At 34.5% G+C, this 20,339-nt stretch overlaps 2 protein-coding genes across 3 annotated transcripts; one reads left to right on the top strand and one right to left on the bottom strand.

The window, feature by feature from the left end:
* The first annotated feature begins 7,104 nt into the window (after window positions 1-7,104).
* LOC127796084 (pentatricopeptide repeat-containing protein At1g80880, mitochondrial) lies at window positions 7,105-10,957 on the top strand. The gene is made up of 2 exons (XM_052328147.1): window positions 7,105-7,939; window positions 9,510-10,957. Exons 1-2 carry the CDS (start codon window positions 7,320-7,322, stop codon window positions 10,597-10,599), a joined length of 1,710 nt encoding a protein of 569 aa, XP_052184107.1. The 5' UTR covers window positions 7,105-7,319; the 3' UTR covers window positions 10,600-10,957.
* A 578-nt stretch (window positions 10,958-11,535) lies between these two features.
* LOC127795845 (protein LPA3) lies at window positions 11,536-20,047 on the bottom strand. Of its 2 annotated transcripts, none has more exons than XM_052327773.1 (13): window positions 19,634-20,047; window positions 18,757-18,787; window positions 18,373-18,465; window positions 18,225-18,287; window positions 17,710-17,821; window positions 15,026-15,111; window positions 13,951-14,009; window positions 13,761-13,863; window positions 13,612-13,672; window positions 12,853-12,935; window positions 12,688-12,768; window positions 12,408-12,506; window positions 11,536-11,856 (listed from the first exon to the last, which is right to left on the bottom strand). In XM_052327773.1, exons 1-12 carry the CDS (start codon window positions 19,945-19,947, stop codon window positions 12,447-12,449), a joined length of 1,146 nt encoding a protein of 381 aa, XP_052183733.1. In that variant the 5' UTR covers window positions 19,948-20,047; the 3' UTR covers window positions 11,536-11,856; window positions 12,408-12,446. The 2 variants fall into 2 exon arrangements, with proteins under 2 accessions (XP_052183733.1, XP_052183732.1); XM_052327772.1 differs by having other exon boundaries at window positions 11,536-11,860; window positions 19,634-20,046.
* Between the last annotated feature and the right edge of the window lie 292 nt (window positions 20,048-20,339).

The following is a 20,339-nucleotide window of genomic DNA, read 5'->3' as shown; positions in this document are numbered from 1 at the left end:
ATATTATAATTTTATTTTTTAACTTTATTTTTTTTTTCTTAAAAATTTAATCTATTTTAAATGTGGTAATTATTATCATTTATATAATTAATTGATTATTTAAATTATTCTTATTTTATATATAGTTTAATTAATTTAAATTTATTTTTTATATTTTTAAATATTATAATTTTATATATAATTTAAATATTATAATTTTACTTTTTAACTTTATTTTTTATTACTTTCTTAAAATTTGACCTATCTTAAATGTGGTAATTGATTGTCAGGAGAAACATGTAAAGTCATGGATAATCAATTTTAAAAATTTGATTATTATCATTTATAATTAATTAATTATTTAAATTATCTTTATTTTATATATAGTTTAATTAATTTAAATTTATTTTCTTATAATTTTAAATATAACTTAAATGTTATAATTTTATTTCTTAATTTTTTTTTACTTCTTTAAAAATTTGATCTATCTTAAATGTTGTAATTAATTATTAGGAGAAATATATAAAGTCATGTATGGATAATCAATTTTGAAAATTTGATTATTATTATTTCTATAATTAATTGATTATTTAAATTATCTTTATTTTACATACAATTTAATTAATTTAAATTTATTTTTTATAATTTTAAATATCATAATTTTATTTTTCAATTTAATTGATTAATGTCATTTATTTAATTCTCCTTTTTCCCATTGGTCTACTCCGAAGATGTGCTATATATTGGACTTGGAAAAATTAAATACAAATTAAATTTGTGTTTTGAAAATTATGTTAAATAAGATTCGGATTGTGTGGCAAAGCGTGGGAAAAAAAAGGGAAACTTAATGGTGACATGTGATTTGATAAATTGAGAGAAATAAGAGAATTTGAAGGAAGAAAAAATAATAAAAAAAAACAAATATCTCTCTCTTTTCTTCTTCTTCATTCCCGTTCAACACTTTCATTTCCTCTCTTCTCCTTTCTCAATTCTTCTTCTTAAATTTTCTCTTCTTCTTTACTTTTATTTAGTAAATTTTAACTGTGTTTTTTTATCCAGTTTGGTCTTCTGGTGTAACATAGCACCACTATTCTGTCAAGTGAGTGATATGAATATAACTAGGAAAAATTAAGCCTTGAGGATTCGTGTGGTACGCACATATAAGACAAATACACGTGAAAATTAAAAAAAAAAAAAGTCTACTCTTGAATGCATATTTTAGAATAAAGAGGTTGGTTATCGTTTATTCTTTTTTCATGTTATCGTGTAATTTTTGTATTTTTTTACGCATTGCTTATTGTATTACATGTTAATTTAGGTTTATTTTTTACATGATTTCGGGATAGAGTTATGTGCTTTTTATTGTTCATCTACCCTTGAATGTATATAAGGAAATTTTTCAAAATTTGTAATCCTTTTGTTGTATTCTCATGATTGTAACACGATTATTTTGTTTATTTTTTACTTCTTTATTGTGATTTTCATTTATTGTAACTACTAAATTATACAACTTTTGCTTTAACGATTTTGTTTTTTTTACAATATCCATGCATTGCATGGGTGATCCACTAGTTATAAGTAAAACACATATAAAATACTACTCAATTATGATTAATAAATGTGTGAATAAATTCTCACATCAATTGTTACTATAAGATCGTGACGAAATCTCTAAAGCACTAATGAATAATCAGGTGCACGCATAGCTTATTTGTGCAAAACTGTGTTGAATAATGGATTATATGAGAAATATAATGTGATTAGTGAGATTAAAATTTACACTAAGAATTTGTGATTCATAAAAGATTTAATGTTCACCATTTATTCTGTAAGTTATATCTCATTCAATCTAGATCTAGTTCATAGTTCAAAAGACAGCAAGATTCGATACATTATATTATTATGAGTAAAACCAACAAAATTCATTTCCTTTGAAGCCTTTTGAAATTAGTGGAGGATTGTTGTAAATAAAAATATTTCAAAAAGTATTTATCAAGTATTTTTCATATTTTATGTCAAAAACCTTTCAAAGCTTATCATTCCAACCCTTCTCTCTCTCTCTCTCCCCACGTCTTGAAATAGAGAGGATTTAAGTTTTCTTGGAGTCTAGATGAGAAAGAGAAAGACCCAACAACTACCATATTTGACTCCTCCACCAAGTCGTTCACCACCCCTCTCATACCGTTATCGACTTCAATGCCCTAACAGTCATTTCTGGGTCGCCGCCATAATTGAGTCCCATTTTATTTGAGCAGCCTTATCCATGTTCGTTTGAATTAGGCCTAGTCATTCTCTGGTCGTTGAAGATTTCATCATTTGTTGGATAATATCCAAATTAAATCCTACTTATTTTTCTCAAATGCACCAAATCATTTTTTAATTATCCGCCAACATTCACATGGTTTGGCAACTATAAATACCACCATTGGATTGTACTTTAGATACAATAAGAACACACGAATTTCTCCATCCTCTAAACATCTTTTATTCTCTGTTTGTTGGGTTTTTTCCTATTAATTTTTCTTGGTGTTCCTACTCTTGGTTTCAAATCAGAAGAGCCTGTTGAATCTTAGGAGATACGTTACACTGGTGAAATATCCTCGGGGATAGTGTCTAACATGCTCAAGCTTTTGGTCTTGCTTTTCTTGTTTTCTCCAACAATACTTGAGGCACTAGAGGTCATTCCTGTGACTCTGACCATGTCTTTTCCAAGTTTAGTTTAGTTTTGTTTTGTTTAATTCATTCGCAAAAGAAAGTCATGAAAATTGTACCCATTTGCTTCAAGCAATAGACGTAAACCTTTATTAAGTAATCATCAATAAATGTTAGGGGTTATCTGACACCACCCTTAGAAAAAACTTGAGATACCCCCAAAAGTCTGAGGTAACATTGTTTAAAGGCAAAACAACCCCAAGATTTATTAGAATTATGAAAATTTGCAGTCAATAATTTTAAAAAATTCCCTTTTAGAGCAACTTGATATGAAAGGAAATGATTTAAGATCAAATAGAATATAAATTAACCATCTATTTTTATAGATGATATGATTAGTCACTTTTATGAAAGACAGATTTGCAGTTTATGAATGACATCCCAATCTTTAAATGGTTGTATTTATTCATTAGTATCAATTAGACTAAAGAAAAACTTGTCTCTTCAAAAAAAGTGCTTGAAATAATTTTTTTCCTTTATTTTTTTATCATTTAATAATGCAAATTATCCAATAATCTCTCACTTAATTTGTCTATTTAGCTTTGAGGTGGTTGCATCTAAGCATAGTAGCACGATTTGTCTTGAAAATAACCTTCATAGGAAAATGGTGTAACCTCTTACTTATAAGCCATAATTCTTCCTAATTCACGCATGATGTGAGATTATCTTTCTTCAACACAAGCCCAGGACAGCCCTTGGCATAGATTTTCTAGGTAGCCACCTAGGGCCTCCTTTCAGATTCAATGCCTTTTGACCCTTTCAGCTTAAGACTTTTTTAAATTCAACGGTTAAACTAGATCCAACTATATTAAAATATATGTATATAAGCTACACATGAGACAATGGGCTGTAGGTGTGTCTAAAAGAAGAAGAAATATATTAAAATTAAAAGGGAAATGGGCTACTTATGTATATATATATAATATTCTATAATAATAAAATTATAAGAGAATTCATATAAATGATGTTTTATAATATTTTTAAATATAAAAAATTTCATATAAAATTTCGCTTAACACCCCTAAAATCTCAAGATCGACCTTGCACAAGTCACTTAATTGAGGATGAGTTACGTGTACATGGGACTAGTTTGGATTTTTCACAAGCAACAAAAAACTACCCCAGGTTAAACCAATGGGTTAGCATTTTAGGTGCTAATTAGTTGACTTTTTTGTTGAATATTTGTAGATTGAGTGAATCTTTAATCAGGTTACATGTAATTACAATAAAAGAAATAATGCTACTTTGTCCGAATTGGTTGACGTATGGGATGACTAAAGGTATTAAAAGACAAAAATATCCTCATTTTGAAACTACTGTTCCAAATAAAAGTTGGACGGACTTCATCATCGATAAAGTCCGCCCGAACTGAACGAGCGGATTTCAACTATGTTGAAGTCCGCCCACCCAGCAGCGGGCGGGTTGCTGGGCGGATGAAATCCGCCAGCATAGCAGCGGACGAGCTTCATTCAAATTGAAGTCTGCTGCTGCGGACTTCAATTTGATTATATTTTATATTATAATTTTAATTATTTTTTATTTTAATTTTAATAACAGTGTGCTTGGCGGACTTTATCTTAGATGAAGTCCGCCGAACCTTGGCCGAGCAAGTTTTATTCTGTTCGGTCATTTTGTGAGTCAACCGTTCGGACACTGTAGCACAATCCCAACAAAAGACTATACCTATACTGTCTTGGCAGAGCTATTAAATACCTAAATTACCCAAAAAAATATATGAGAGATGGAGCTAATAGCAGAATTGTAGAAAACTTAAAAGTTTCCAAATAAATCAAGCTAGGACTAGGATGGCTATTTTGGCTATCATTAACAACATTAATTAGGGCAAGCATGCCCTCCTAGCTGTAAAGATTGCGTTGTTTGTATGGTTGTTCAATTAGATGGGTCTCTTTTGTCATGATTATGTAAATATAAATTAGAGAAATTTTATAAAATCAAACTACCAAGACCTTGATAAAATACCTATATGCCTCCTAGGCTTAAGCTGAAAGGGATTTTGAAACCAAGCCTAAAGGGTATTTTCCAACATCATATATTTATGTCCGAATGCTCCCTTATTTAAGTTTTAGAGTGATTTTTTACGCAGGACCGGCTTAAGGCATAGGTTATCGAGCCTAAGCCTAGACTCCCTAAAAGGGGGCCCAATAAATTTTTTTTGCCAAGTTCAACAGTAAAAATATTTATATATTTTAACATTAAAAATATTTTTTTACCCAAAAGGGGCCTAATAAAATTTTCATATTTTTTTTATTTTTTAAAGGAACTCTAAATTTTAAATGCCCGCAACTCCCATGGGCCGGCCCTATTTTTACCGGGCCTATAAATGAAAAATAAAAACATTATATACCTAACATTAATTAAAAAGAAGACTTCATTTATATAAGTCATATTTTGGTGTTGTGAAACCTTTTAATTTTCTAAAATACCCATTATATATCTTGCTTAAAAACCAAATTAACTACGTTAACAAAATTTGAACTCATAATCTCGATATAACGATAACTAATTTATCAGACAATTTTACCATTACGTCAAAACATATAATATTTAATTTTTTTTAAAAAAGTTAAAAAGTAAACTAGAACTGTCAAACATTATTCAATAAACTGTTATATAACTTTTTTCTTGCGTGTGTGTAGTATGAGCCACTCCTCTAATTGGCAGAAAGAAAACGAGTTAAAAAGTTTATTTTTTAATTATAAATCCATCATATATTATTAAAAATAAAGAGAATTCAATTTGTTCTACCTATTCTTTCATCTTGAATTTTAGACTCAAAATTCAATAGAATAAATTTCACATAGCATATTTGATATTTGGTTAAACACCATTGACTACCCTTATATTTTTTGAAATGTCACCGACGTCTTGTATCCTTTACTAATTATGAAAATTAACTATTTTTCCCACTTTTTAAAAAGTTTCCCCCTCCTAAAAGTATAAAACACATTTTATACATAATATACTCCAATTAAGCCACACTAATTAGATTAATAGAAAAATGACTTAATAATAATAATAATAATATGATTTATAAAGACACAATCTTGAATATTCTCTCTTACTATAAGATTGATGAATCATTCATTGGATATTAATAAATCTCTATGTTTAATTCATACAGTCCACTTTATACATAGCTCAATACTATTAAGCACCAACATATGACTAAAGCAATTACTATAAACACTAAACACAAGATCTTAGCAATAACCTCAGGCTCTAAGGAACAATTTGTAAGCTACTATAATACAACTTTTGTAATAATAATTGATGATTAATTTTATGAAGTGATAGCCGCACGTTCCCTTCTTGCCTCTTCAGAGGTACCTGCAATGGAGACAGGGACTTGTTCCCCCGGTCAACCTCCGACGATCAAGTCAGATATCTCTCAATTGAGGATTAAGTGTATTTACTCAAACTATATACTCAAGAAAAGAAAAGGAATCCCCTTTCTCTTACCTCGCCTCCCCTTTTAACCTTTTCTCGGGATAGGGATCACGGAGGGATCTTCAGGATCTCCCCTCGGTCTTCTTCGGAACCTTCCTGATAAGGATTTCGTAATAGTATCCGTCTCCGAGGAGTTCGGGATAGCTGCTGCCTCCGTGACCTTCGGCGAGTTAGTCTGTTCCTACGGCCTCAGAGATTTCTTTACTGAGTGCCTATCCGATTGACGTGGCGATGCTTGTCTGCCATGTGTCTTCTAGATTTAAACAAGAAGATCACAGACGAAACTCCCTATTAGGAAACGTATCTCCTGACCGCCATTGGGTATCTGTCTGGGGCATTGGCGTAATTATGGGACCGAGGGCATTCTCCTCATCAATAATTAATCCAAATAAGTTATTGTCTTGATTCATTCAATATTTGTCTCTCTACCTCCCATAATAAAACTCACAATAATAGTTTCAAATTGACGAAACTCACTCAGTGGTGTGGGCTTCAATTAGGGGTGTACAAGAATTCGGGTAAATCAAACTAATCGAACCGAGATTTTTCACCAGCAGTAGTTCAGTTCGGATATTTCTCTTAAGATTTTTGGTTATTCAATTTGGTTCGATTATTAGCTTCTATTTGATTTGGTTATTTCTCCCAAGAATTTAGGTTATTCGGTTCAATTTTTTTAATATTATTAGTTAAAAAATCAAACCAAACCGATAATACAACCCTCTTTTATTAGATTCGGTTTGATTTTTTTGGTAAGAATTTCGGTTACAAAGGCTCAAAATTCGATTAGTTCAATTTCGGTCGGTTTGATTCGATCATATATCTCGATTCAGTTTGATTCGATTAATAATCCAATTAAATTATAACCGATTACATGCTCTTTAACTTTAATGAGCCAACGCATACTGGATTTGCTAAAACCCACGCTAATGGGTTTCAATCAATGAAACCCATATGCCGTGGGGTTTGTTTGGAGCTCACAACAGTGTGACAAACCCATTTCAATATGAAGCGCATATTGCTCATAAGGTAAATTTACTCATTTTCACTAAAAATGAAGCGCATAGGCATAGCCAACTTTTCTTCCCCATTTTCCTACTAAATGTGGTAGCTTGTGAGGATTTGCCAGTTGCCGGCCATGCCACGGTCACGGCAGACGAAGGATGGCATTCTTCGCAATTGCTCGGCGGTTTCACAAGCCACATCCCAAACAATTCTTCCCTTTTCTCCCCCACTCAGTAACCCAACCTCCGCCCCCATGCCCGTGCCATCCGCGTCTGGTGCGCCACTTCCTTGGGACATTTCATCGAGCAGGTTTACTTCTCTCGCGCCCCCGCCCACAAACCCCCCGCCGTTTCTCTTCGTTCCAACCCTCCTATGGTCAATCTCTCCGCGAAACAATCGATTTCAGTGCGTGCGTCAATGAGAATCATCAAAGCCACCAAAACCCAATTCTTCGTGTTGATGACTTGCTGGCGGCAGTCAGAAAGGCCGACCAGTTTTCTTCTGTAGGGGAAGCAATTGAATTTCTTGACGAGGCGGGCTTGCAGGCCAACGAGGATTTAGTTTTTTTGGCGGTCTGGGCGTTGAGAGACGAATGGAAATTGGCGTTCCTGGTTTTCAAGTGGGGCCAGAAATGGGATCGTTTGGGGGAAAATAATTGCAGCCTGATGATATGGGTTTTGGGTAACCATAAAAAGTTCAACACTGCTTGGTGCTTAATTCGAGACATGCATCGTTCTTCCTTGGATACTGGACGAGCAATGCTTATCATGATGGATAGGTAATTCCGTAATACTTTCTTTTTCTGCAAGGATTTCGAGATGGCTATACAATTTGAAATGTGAGGCTTATAGCAGCGCTGAAGCTACGTACATAACGTATGAAATTCAGTACATTTACCTGCTCTTCTGATCCTTGCATTTGATATCTTCTAAGCTATGTTCGGATCTAGAATGATGATTGTAGAAGGAAAAGAAATTTAAAGTAAAAACAAAAGTTTTGGGGGTGTATGTAAAAATGTTTGGTCATAAGTAATTTTATTCTTTATACTGTTGAAAAATCATAGTTGCAGACATGCCTTGGTGTCTTTGTTAAACAATGGGCAATGCTGGTTATTGCTTTAATCGAGTCATTCTTATGAGGTCACCTGTGGCTGGACAAAGATGGTTACTCTTTTTAAGGTTTTTACGTTTATGGCTAATCCCCACATGGTGGGATTAAGGCTTAACATTATGTTGTTTTTGTTCCAACATGTTCACTTGTAGGTATCTGCATGCAACTCTGAGTTATCCCATGTCACATACATTCAGCTACTGAGCTGGTATGATGAGATTGAACAATATTTAAACACCAACCAGCCATTGTGATTCCATTGCAACAGAATGTACTTTATTTCTAATCAGAAAGTGATTGAACAGTCTTTTGTATCCATACTAGCTTAACTATTACTTATTACATTCTTCTTTTCTTTCTTGTTTTCAATTTTCCAAGTATCTATAACTTGACTATCTGTTTTTCTCTCATGGGTAAATTTATTTCCGGATTGAAAAACACCTCTTATTTTCCATGCCTATCTGACCATGGTTCTTTGATTTCATATCGAACCCTTTTTTTCCCTTTTCTTTTTGGCTACTAGTTCTTGCTTTATCATTTCTGAATTTTATAGTTGCTTTTCTTCTTTAAAAATAAGAGGTGCTTTCACCTGCCTTCTTGTTCATTCTTGTAGTCCTTGTTATAGAATTTAAGCATGGATGCTTGTGGCACATTTTTCCTCTGAGGATTGGGGACAATGGTTCTTTCTGCTTTATTAGTACTTGTTACATGGGATTTTAACCCAAAAGAATAAGAAAAAGAAAATACACAAATTTGCAATGGTTTTGTATGTTTTCATTTCTGAAAATTGTTTGCTAGTTCGGTGATCTGGTAAATGTGTTTACAAACTTGTCCAGCAAAGTGTTTTTGAGGAAATTTGTCTCTAAACACCCTGGTTTTAGGAAACTTAAAATATCTATACGTGCATGTGTGTATCTTGCTGGTCTCAAGATTTGCTTTCATGGAAGGCATGAAAATTATACAGAACAATGATGTTTTCGAAGCTTTTATTATTTTTGGTTAAAAGAACAAAGCAAACAATAATATAAAGTATAAACACTGTAACCAAATGGTCCATATTGTTTACATTGCTGTCTATCCGTGACAGTGCTGAGCCGTTGGGAATTGGATAGCCTGCTTTATATCTAGGTTTCAAATAACTTCTGAACTGATTGCTCTATAAGTCTCATTTCATTTTCACGAATCAGTATAAGCATTAAAATACAGATCTATTCTGTTACCGTTTCTTGTTTTATTAGATATGCAACTGCAAATGACCCAGGCAAAGCCATTCAGACATTTCAGATAATGGAGAAGTTCAAAATGATTCCTGATTTGAAAGCGTTCCACATGCTTTTGAGTACTCTATGTGAATATGGAAATATTGAAGAAGCTGAAGAGTTCATGCTCCTTAATAAGAAGCTCTTCCCGCTGGAAACCAAGAGCTTCAACATAATTCTGAACGGATGGTGTAACATATCTGTTGATGTATGTGAAGCAAAGAGAATATGGAGAGAAATGGCCAAATGCTGTATCACTCCAGATGCCACTTCCTACACGCACATGATTTCTTGCTTCTCAAAGGTTAGGAATCTTTTCGACTCACTGAGACTGTACGATGAAATGAAGAAAAGGGGCTGGGCTCCAGGAGTTGAGGTGTACAACTCCTTGATTTACGTACTTACTCACGAGAATTGCCTGAAAGAAGCTCTTAAAATTCTGGACAAAATGAAAGAAGCCGGCGTGCAGCCAAATTCTGCCACTTACAACTCCATGATATGCCCTCTGTGTGAAGTGGCAAAGCTAGAAGAGGCAAGGACTGTGTTCGCTGACATGATAGCAGAGAATATCAGGCCGACCATTGACACATATCATGCATTTCTTGAAGGTGCAAATGTGGATGGAGCTTTGGAAGTTCTTGTCCGTATGAAGAAAGCTGGCCTTGGTCCAACCAGGGATACCTTTCTTCTGATTCTTGGCAAGTTCTTCAAATTGAAGCAACCTGAGGATGCCTTGAAGGTCTGGGTGGAAATGAAGCAGTTCGAGATGGTGCCCGATTCTGCACATTACAACTTACTGGTGGAAGGACTGGCAAATTGCGGGTTGTTGATTAAGGCTCGAGAATATTATGCTGAGATGAGATTGAATGGGATTATCGATGACCCGAAGCTGAAGAAGTTCTTGCAGGAACCGGTGCAACACAGTAGCCTCCAAAGTAAAAAAGATCCGTTCGGGGCTATGAGAAACGTTAAGAGAGGTCGCTGGAGAAGCAGTGCCATGCGAAGAAACAGAGGCGGTAAGCATCCATACCGGCCAAGAAAGACGAAAAGTGTCAAACTTAAAACTTAAATCAACACTACTTTTAACGGCTCAACAATCCCAGAGAGGCCGTTCTGAAGGTGGAAAGCATTGTTCTATTCTATCTGGAATTGTATTTATGCAGCTGTTATATTACCATCTCCAGTCTGCAAGTGAAAATGTGTTAAAAGAGTTATTTTGCATCTGTAAGACACGGAATTGATTAATACAACCAGCAATGGTTGTACTGATATAAGCCACTGGAACAGTGGTTTTTGTCATGCAACTTACACTAATTAAAACTCAAATGTCACCATGACGAAGGTGATAACCCTAATAGTAGATTCTAAGTGTTGATGAGTTCGATATCTTGTGAAACATTGATTTTTTAAGTTTAAGAGATGAAGAGGTTAATGATGTTAATACACATGTCTAATGAGAGATTTTTTTTTTTAATTTATTAGATGATCTCTCTATAGTAAAAAAAGTTGAGTTAAAGTTAGGGACATTGCTCAATTCATAAGTTATCCTCTAAATATTAGCTTGAAATCATCTCATGCTATTGTGAAAAATTACATTTTTTAAATCTCTAAATTAGTTAATTTTTTTTTTTTGAAAAACTCTAAAAGCTTTTCAAGTTGAATTTAAATTTTAGAGAATCATGTTTTCTAAATCTTTATTTTTCATTCAAAATTTTATAATTAAACATATTTTTTAATTTTTTTATAAAATAATTTATCAAAATACGACTTATTTTTCACAACTTAAAACACCCCCCCCCCCCCCCCCATCTCCAGTGAATGTTTGCACTTAAAAGACAATGCACAATTCTATATAAATTCTCACATATTTACAAGGTTAATAACAACGTCATATTTTAGTCTTTCTAAAATTTAATAAGAAATATTATTGGTTATATGAATGAGATCAAGACGTAATCATAATAGGAGAAAATTAACTCCATCATGCCCAACTCAATAGATGAGATTAGAGACTAAGAATATACTTGCACATGTATCTCTTTCTTTAGGTTCGAACATACCCATTTTAAAAGGAGAAGAAACAAAGGATATCACAATGATTTGAGGAGGAGAAACAAACAAACGAACACAGCCAATAATTTGGAGGGGGGGAAGGAAGAAACCAAGGTATCACAAAATTGTCAAACTGATCCAAATAACAGAACATTTTGAGATTTCACAACTTATTTCTAATAGAATTGCCTATCAACTGAGTATAATGTAGAGATTTCCTTCCTGTCCATGATACTTTGGACAACCAATGAAGGCCCTATAAATGCTGCCGTCCCTACCTAAAGAACAAGGATAGATCAATAAGTAGAAGAAGAGACATAGGATTAGAAAACACAAAATCATAAATCACAAGTAGTGAATAAGTAAGGTTATGCTTAAGCGCGCTATTGGTTTTCAATTCTGTATTCATTTTTATTATTTCGAAACTAAGAACAGAAAAGGAAGATCTTTCAACTGTTCATTTCGTATTGAAAAACAAAAACAAAAAAATGAAAACAATAAATGTGTGGAAACATATTTTCCATTTCATTTTTTCCCTCTTCCCTACCCTCTTGGTGGCCGGTGAGACTAGTCACCGGGCTCCTAGCGAGTCACTGCAAACTCGCCACAGGGGTTGCTGGGAGTCCAGGGATCCCTCCGGTGACCAAGGTGTGGCAGGGAGGGTGGGTAGAGTAAAAAAAAAATTGAAAACAAACCAAAGTTATCAAACAATATGTTAGATTTTTATTTATTTTTATTTTTTTAAATGGATGCAGAAGAATGAAAGCTTTGTCAAATGCCCTCTAAGCCTCTGCAATCATTCTGGGTCTGTTGTTGATTCCTTACTCTTAACAATGCCCCTCTTGCTGTTTCTACTGCTGCTGCTTAGCTCCGCCATGCAGAAGATGACTCCAAATCGATGCTTTCTTCCCACCAAGTGGTAGTCTGCAGCAACACACGAACTTGTTAATGCTGCAGCTTTCGAACCGGGCCATTTTCAATTCAAGAATGTACACAAGCACAAATTTGAAATGATGCTAATTGCTAAGGTTATTTCAGTTCATAAAAGCCACAGAAAATAAGTATGCGATTGGGAAAGTCAAGAGGGGGGAGAGGGGGAGAGAACCTTGTAACCTCTTCGGAGAAACTCAAGCGAGCTTCCTTCTTCCTCCTGCAGTCCTAATACCCTCAGCAGTTCTTCCTTAGTCTGCAGCATACGGAATTATTCATCTAAACCCAACTAGTAAACCGAATGGAGTATGCAAAAGGAGTTGCGAGCAAAGATGCATACTTCACCCAGTGTGAAACGACTTGCACTCTCTGCCACGCAGGCATAAGAAGCATCTGCTTGTCTCAGCATCACTTGCCAAGGCCCTGCAACAAGCCAAGTACGGCAAATAAGTGTAATTTCCAAGTTGGCCATTCCATATTTATAACTAGCTATGTATTGGTGTCACTAAAAACTGTTTTGAATTTCCTGGAAAATGAAAAAGAAAAATGATCTTGAAAGGTTCATAAACTTAACGTGCCATTTACCGAAGGCTTGTTACAGGTCACCAATTCATAAACTTTACTTGAAAGGTTCAGCTAATTCACCATCTCCACATGTCAAATTTATGAAGAGGCCTTCTAACCATGGATTCACCAATTCCACGATGCCTCAGTACCAAGGTAGACTCCAGACATGACATACATTATCATTTTATGAATTGTGAACTATGCACAGGTCTATATATTTATCATGAGATAAAAAACTGAATCAGCTAATCTTATAAAACTAGGACAAACAAAAAGAAAAAGATTTCCTAAAGTATCAAGATTCTTCTTCTTCTTTCATTAGTAATTGTTTCGTTGGATTCATAAAACAAGCAATTTCAGTTACATCTTCAGATTGATGTATATGTGAGTATCATTTTTTGGCCATGGAGTAGAAATTACATGAAGCCCTTGGCACCCCCCAAAAAATGAAGATTGTGAAAAATAGAATAACAAATAACTCATAAAGAAACTGCACCAAATAGTTGTACATCTAAAATAGATTGTTCCTCACCAGGATATTGGCGGAACAGTGCCCCGCTATAATTCACAACAAAAGGTGCCACTGCAATTGTCTTCCATGTTGAATAACAAAAACTTGTTCAAAACAGGTAGGTAAAGGCAACATCACGATCAAGAAAACTGAGAGCAGTAAATGGATACCTTGGAGTACTCTCTTGTTCGAATATAGAATACTGGGGTAAACTGAGAGAGGAATCGATAGTGTAAATCTTTGGGCGGAAATCCCAGAAGGCCCAAATCAGAACTGCAATTTTTGTGCTCTTATAATCCAAGAAAATTATCTCAATGAAAATACAAGTTCCAACCAGAAATTATAATTCATCAAGCATACCGCAACGTATCAAGCTCGAGATTAAAAAGAAGGGCTGGGGTTGATGTAGCAAACTTTTCCTGTACATTCAAAGTACAGGTCATGGCAGGTAATAACAACAGTTGCAACAGTGTCCATAGAAGGATGAAATTAGCCGCTAGCTGGAGATTAAACTTTATCATGCATCTTACCAAACAACAAATTGACAGTCTGGGATGCAAAAGGGTATGCATATAAAGGTGAACCTAATGCATGCAGCTCCTGCATTGCGGGCACTGGGGGTGAAGGTCAATGCAGCCTTACCCTTGCTTAGCAAAGAGGCCGTTTCTTGACTTGAATTGTGACTTGGAGGTTACAATGGAGTAACCTCACTGTCACACCAAGGCTCACCTTCACAAAAGCACATGCATATATGTTCTTAAATAGATACTGACATGCCTTTTAGCACAATCTCAAAATCAGGTAATTACACATCAAAGTGATAAAAACGCAACAATTGTGTTATTTTAATAGTAATATATAAGGCACATGTTGAAAATAAAGGAAATTGAAGAAGGATACATCATTCTAACTTCAGGGGTTACTCTGCAGGATGTCTCTAAACATTCAAGACCTAGGCATAAACTTCAAGAAGACTATAATTCAACAGCCCAGAGATTCAAAGACTCCCATTGCTCACATGGGCACAAGGAGGGGACAAGAATAAAACAGATCAAGTTGAACATGATATAATATACAACTATATATATGTATCTATCTTGCATTTTCAAGATATATTAAATTGCAAGTAGTTGGTAACATGAATCCAATTTATAAACCTCATAAAAGAATGCATCAAAGATAAACTTTATTTCCCACCAAATTGATGCAAAATTGGAAATACATTGAAAATACCCACATGAAATAAAACTGCCATACACCACACCATGGTTAGTAAAGTCAGCATTTGTCAACCAACAACTACACAAGTCAGTCGATGCTGGGACAGAAAAAGGTGAATAATGGGAAGATTCAATTAGGAAGATCAAACTAGATATTAATTCATGACAAAATTAAAAATAAGTTCAGAGAAATTCTCAAAGAAAGGGTGGCATACCACATATTTCTCTATAGCTGCAAGTTCCCGTGTGCTGCAATTAATGAATACATAAAGTGATGGTGGCTCGTTGGACTGCCAGCGGCCTGCAACCACAACAAAATGTTTAGATCAAAAACATCAGTGGCCCAAACTCATCAAAATCTTCCATGGCACAGGTATGTGCTGGAAGCAATTATCTATCAACTATTCTAAGCCATTAACTTGAAGAGAGGATACTCTTATTTTTTCTGACAAAATTCTGAAAGCTTGATATTTCCAGAAGTAACCTACTCTTCAGGTATCTGACATTATCTTCAACTTCACCCTTGCTTTTGTTACCTATGACCTAACAGCTCCCTTCATACAGTTGAGAAGGAATATTTGACAATCTATTCAGGAGCATTTTGACTAGGAGTAGATTCCACATTAGTGTTGTTTTAGTTTCTTTATGCTATCATTCTGTTTGCAAACTTGTTAACTCAGGGAACTGAAAACGGTCTCCATTCTTCATTTTATATGACAAATGTAGATTGATTTTCACTTGGAAATTTTGTGAATGCCAAAAACCCCTGCCAAGGTGGCCTTTTTCTGTTTGGATGCCAAAAAACTCTTTTATGATTAACTGGTTCTGAAAGGGGATGGGGAATCAATTGATCATCTACTTGTCTACTATTCAATGACTCATGATGTTTTCCACTTTTTTTTTTTCCTTTTGGTATTCAGTAGGTAATGCCATCTTTGGTATTGAATGTCATACATTATTAGCAAAGGCTAGTGCTAGTGAGAGAGCCACAGTGGTTTAGAAAATATTATTCTGTCTAGTATCATGTGGAACTGTATGAAAGAAATAGGAGAGTTCTTAAAATTTTGAACAATGTATTTATTGTCTTAAGAGGAAAAATCACATTTCTCTTTTTTGTGATTAGAGGTTTTTTCTTTCTTTTTGACTCTTTTGTGAGAGTTTTTTTTTTTTTAATGATTTTGCTCTGTAAGAAGTTAGGGCCCTTTTTTTTTCTAAAGGATTCAGCCCCTTAAAGTGGTTCTCTCTCGAATATATATATCTTTGAAAAGGTAAAGAAAAAGATGTAGTCCAATCTACTGAATTTTGAAATATCTTAAATTTACACCATGAATGTGAATTTTGTCTCCAATCATGGCTAGTTGTGTTTTGAAGGCATATGTTGGTGCCTTGATAGGCACCTTGATGATGAAGGTATTGATGTAGATTCGGCAAGTTCAATTATAAAATATGTGGTCCAATTGGCAGTTCATCTTCTACAACCAAGTTGGGTTACTTAGTGAAGCCTAGAGGAAGGTCCAGTGCTGAAGCAATCATATCATATATCAGGATTTCTCTCATTGGTCACCTTGCTCTATCATCATCTTCTTTCTTCTTCTTTTTTTTCCTCCTTCAATTACTATTAGTATCAAAACCACATAAATGCACAGGATTTGCTTTTATTTATTTATCTATTGTTTGTTTGTTTGATGTCTTAGACAACAGTGGGACAAAGGCTTGTTCTGCTGTTGTTTTGTCTTAGACAAATTACTAAACAAAGTATATTCTCTCTAGTTATTAATATCATTTAACTATGTAACTATTTATCTATAATGCTAGGTTATGTTTGATTTAAATTGAGTAAAGAAAAACTTATTGGTCTGTCATATAGATTTATGTTGTTCATCTGTAAATGTAATGATCTCTTAAATATTTAAATGGAATTAACTGATCATCCAAACAACAAATCAATTATTGGCCAAAAAAAAAATAGAGGATGAGGCTACTTAATGGTTGGTTTTACTAAAAGGGCAATGGCAAAATGTTATTAGATGGCTTTTAATAATGTTGTATTTACATTATATACTTGTATGTTGAATTAGTAGTTAAAGAGATTGAGGATATGATGAAGGCATATGCCACCTAAATTTAGTAAATTATGTGAAATAGAAAAAGTATTCTAAGTCTGTATAAACAATTTATGCAGGAAGAGTATTATAAGCATGAAAACTACAGGAATGTACTTGAGTTAATGGGTTAAGAAGTTAACAAAATAGCACATCCGAGAATTTTCTTTAACTTGATAGAGATTAATATTTACAGTAATACAGTTTTACTAAGTCCATACATATGAAGTAGTATCAATATGAAAATTATATGTACTTAAATTAGCAGTTGAGTAAATAAAAAAATATATTGAGGTGGCTTTTTATTTATCCAAGAACAGAACTTTTATGTTGCTTTTGGAGTTCTCTCAATTAGATGCATTGTGCCTACAGCGAATTGTAAAAATTTCGACACTATTTCAGATTGTCTGTGGTACTATTTGGATGAAGAGTCAAAAGAGGTAAAAAATAAATAAACAAAGGAGAGTTGGCCATTTGCCGTATCCTTAGGGACAAATAGCACTACTTCTATATATAAATGTATGGGTTTTGTTTTTCTAATAATATAACTTAAGGATGATGTCAATAATGCTAACCAACAAACATCAAGTTACTTCCAAAGTAGAACTTTATTTGTAACCTACAATCAAATCAACACAGGCATGGAGACACAAAAGCACACAGTGGTTCACCTTTATATTCTACAAGTGCCATAACAGACAAACCCAAAAAGTTTTTAGCAGTTTTAAGTACAGGAAAGACAATTAGAACTACAACCAATATCCAGAGACTACTGTGCCTGAATTTCTAATAGCAACCTTCATTTTCATCCTCAAAATCAAAATCCAAGGTGTTCCTTATGGATCTGAAGAATGTGGTAACAGGACCACCAGGGACATCATCCAAAGAACCTATGGTTGTGCCATCAATCTGAAGAATCATCAAAAGTAGAAAACAAATTACCCTTCAGAAAGTGTGACAGTAATTTTTTGCCAAATTTAAGTATCAATGCCAGGAATGAATGAGAAAAATGCTAAAACAAAAATAAAAGAGATCAAAACCAATCTTACTAACAGCAAAAACAAGTTCAAAATGAAACTTAAATTATGCCATAAACATAAATACCCAGGAGCACAGTGGCGTCACATTTAAATCCAACTAATCCTGTCTCTTACCTGTCACAGGCTGATTTAGAGACAGAGGCAATTGCCACTGGAATCTGTTTGTGGAAATTAAAATGCTACCACATCATGGAGAAAGCTTCTCCTATTGACTGAAGCCCCGTAATTACTAAATCAATTTAGTATGAAGTCAAATAAAAGTAGTTTGTTACCGAATCAATAGCAGTTTTGAAAAGCTCTGAGGCCCTGCGCTTTTCTGGCTTATCAGGAAAGACCTACAAATAAATAAAACGTTTTTAGAGTATTCAATTCTTTCTGCAAGTGAAAAGTATAAATAAACACAAAAGAAATTCTTCTTACAATGCAAGCCCTTGTTTCCTTCCTTTCCTTAAGCTTCCTAACAACAGCCAAGGAAAATTGAATGTTGGCGTCGATAAATTCATCTGAAGATCCCTTCATGTATTAGGAATTTGGAAAATCATGCATCTGGTTTAAAAAATCTTAGTCAACAAGCCAATGCAACATGAATGGTCTTTGCCAAACAAGTTAATTCTCAAAGTAAGAAAAAAAAAGAAAAGAGGTTGCAGAAAGAAATAATAATAACAGATACTTGGCGAAAGGAAACAAGGAATCACAACTGCAAGAGTGTTTAAATGATTGCAGTTGTGGTCAATCATGAACAGGACAATCCGTAAACTGCAATATCATAAGAAAACTAGAAAACTAGAGCATAGATGTATGTACCTTATAAGAAGAAATGTTGCTGGGCAAGGGCCTGATAAAGCAATCAGGTGAAAAATAAAATAGTAAAAGGAAAAAGGCATCAGAACACAAGCAACTTGCTAAGCACCATAGTATCAAATCAAAAGCCAAACAAGGGACATTATAAACCAGTGATATCAATATAACATGTGAAGTATTCATCTTTTGTTAGATAACTCTTTAAGTCTTAACACATCATCTTTTCCAGTTAAGTACTCTTGCATTAATTAACAAACATTAATTCTTGCCACAACAACATAACGTCTTCCAGATTATCTTATGAAAAACGTTAAATGCCAATAATTAACCAGCACAACCAAATCTTTGACAATATTTACATTCACAGTAAGGAAAAGGGTATCAGGTATTTAGAACCCAAAATCAAGTTACAAGTATCAAGAATTAGCAGGTGGCAGAAACACGATGATGAAAACGGACAAAACTGAAAAATGACCAAAAATAAAACCCTCAATGTGTAATTGGGTGGAAGCCATTTCCATCTAATCTTATTCAAAAAAACATTTTTGGTCTCTCAGAATTAAGAAATGAAATGGGTGAAAAATTGTTCTAATAGATATTCTATATATTATAAGGGTATAATTAACACTTGATGATTAATATAGTTCCAATCTATCTATTTTCATAGCTTTTCCTAAATAAAAAAAAAAATTCCATCACTTTCCATCCATTCCTCTCCCAAAGAAAAAAAAAAAAAAAGATTTTCCATTCCATTCGATTTATTTTCATTCCACTCTTTTTCATTCAATTCCCTTACATTCCACTGCTATATCTCTCCCAAAAAATAAGGCGACTGCGTAAAATTTAGAACGAAAACTTGAGAAGACGAAAGGGAATGTACGGGAATTCGATTTCGAGTCGGGTCTTGCCGTCATTGAGGGCGCAAGCAAGGGCATTTGCGGCGTCGGTGACGAGAACTTGGTAAGATTTGGGCTTGTAAACTGAAACTCCGGCCTTGGGATCGATCTGCGGCGGTGCTTCCTTCTTGGTGCAGTGAATTCGGGCGTCTTTGAATCTCAGGGCAGCTCGAGAGACGGAGCAGAGGGAGAACAGAGGGGCAGCTCTGAGGAGAGAGAGTTGAGGGTGGTGGGAAGGGTTAGATTTGCAGAGAGCGGAAAGAGAAGAAGAAAGGTAATAGACTGACGAGAAGGCCATGGGCAAGATGGGTCACAGTGGTCAGTGGCTAAGAGAGGGGAAAATAACGGTAGGGAAGAAGAAGACGAGCGCCAAGTGATAATGGCTGGAAGAAATATTTCTGTCCAAACATTATCTTATGAAAATTCTATTTGCAATTTGATGTTTTGCTCTTCACGGTCAATTTCTAATAAAATTCATCAACCTTAAATGAAATTCCCATTTTACCCTTGTGCCTTACCGCCTTAGCCTCGCTGACTATCGACCGCCAACTGACTCACCTCACCGACCGTTGATTGCCTCCCCTCGACTAGGGATGATGGCGACTGCGACCATACAATTGATCGGTGGTCATGTTCGTCGTAGCTGCCCATCAACCCCGACCACCCCAAACCTGGGGGTTTGGGATGCCT

The sequence above is a fragment of the Diospyros lotus genome, chromosome 2 (assembly GCF_014633365.1).
Source record: "Diospyros lotus cultivar Yz01 chromosome 2, ASM1463336v1, whole genome shotgun sequence".
In the NCBI taxonomy this organism is placed as follows: Eukaryota; Viridiplantae; Streptophyta; class Magnoliopsida; order Ericales; family Ebenaceae; genus Diospyros; species Diospyros lotus.
Note: the sequence above shows the minus strand (reverse complement) of the source record. Positions and strands in the feature narration are given on the sequence as shown.

What these genes read in the sequence shown, in the direction of transcription:
- LOC127795845 (XM_052327773.1), bottom strand. Translation starts at nt 19,947, where the DNA reads ATGGCCTTCTCGTCAGTCTATTACCTTTCTTCTTCTCTTTCCGCTCTC. An exon ending in GAACAAGAGAGTACTCCAAG is followed by an intron (nt 13,673 to 13,760) that starts GTATCCATTTAC and finishes TCAACATGGAAG; the next exon opens with ACAATTGCAGTGGCACCTTT. An exon ending in GTCGTTTCACACTGGGTGAA is followed by an intron (nt 12,769 to 12,852) that starts GTATGCATCTTT and finishes CGTATGCTGCAG; the next exon opens with ACTAAGGAAGAACTGCTGAG.
- LOC127796084 (XM_052328147.1), top strand. Translation starts at nt 7,320, where the DNA reads ATGGCATTCTTCGCAATTGCTCGGCGGTTTCACAAGCCACATCCCAAA. An exon ending in ATGCTTATCATGATGGATAG is followed by an intron (nt 7,940 to 9,509) that starts GTAATTCCGTAA and finishes TTGTTTTATTAG; the next exon opens with ATATGCAACTGCAAATGACC.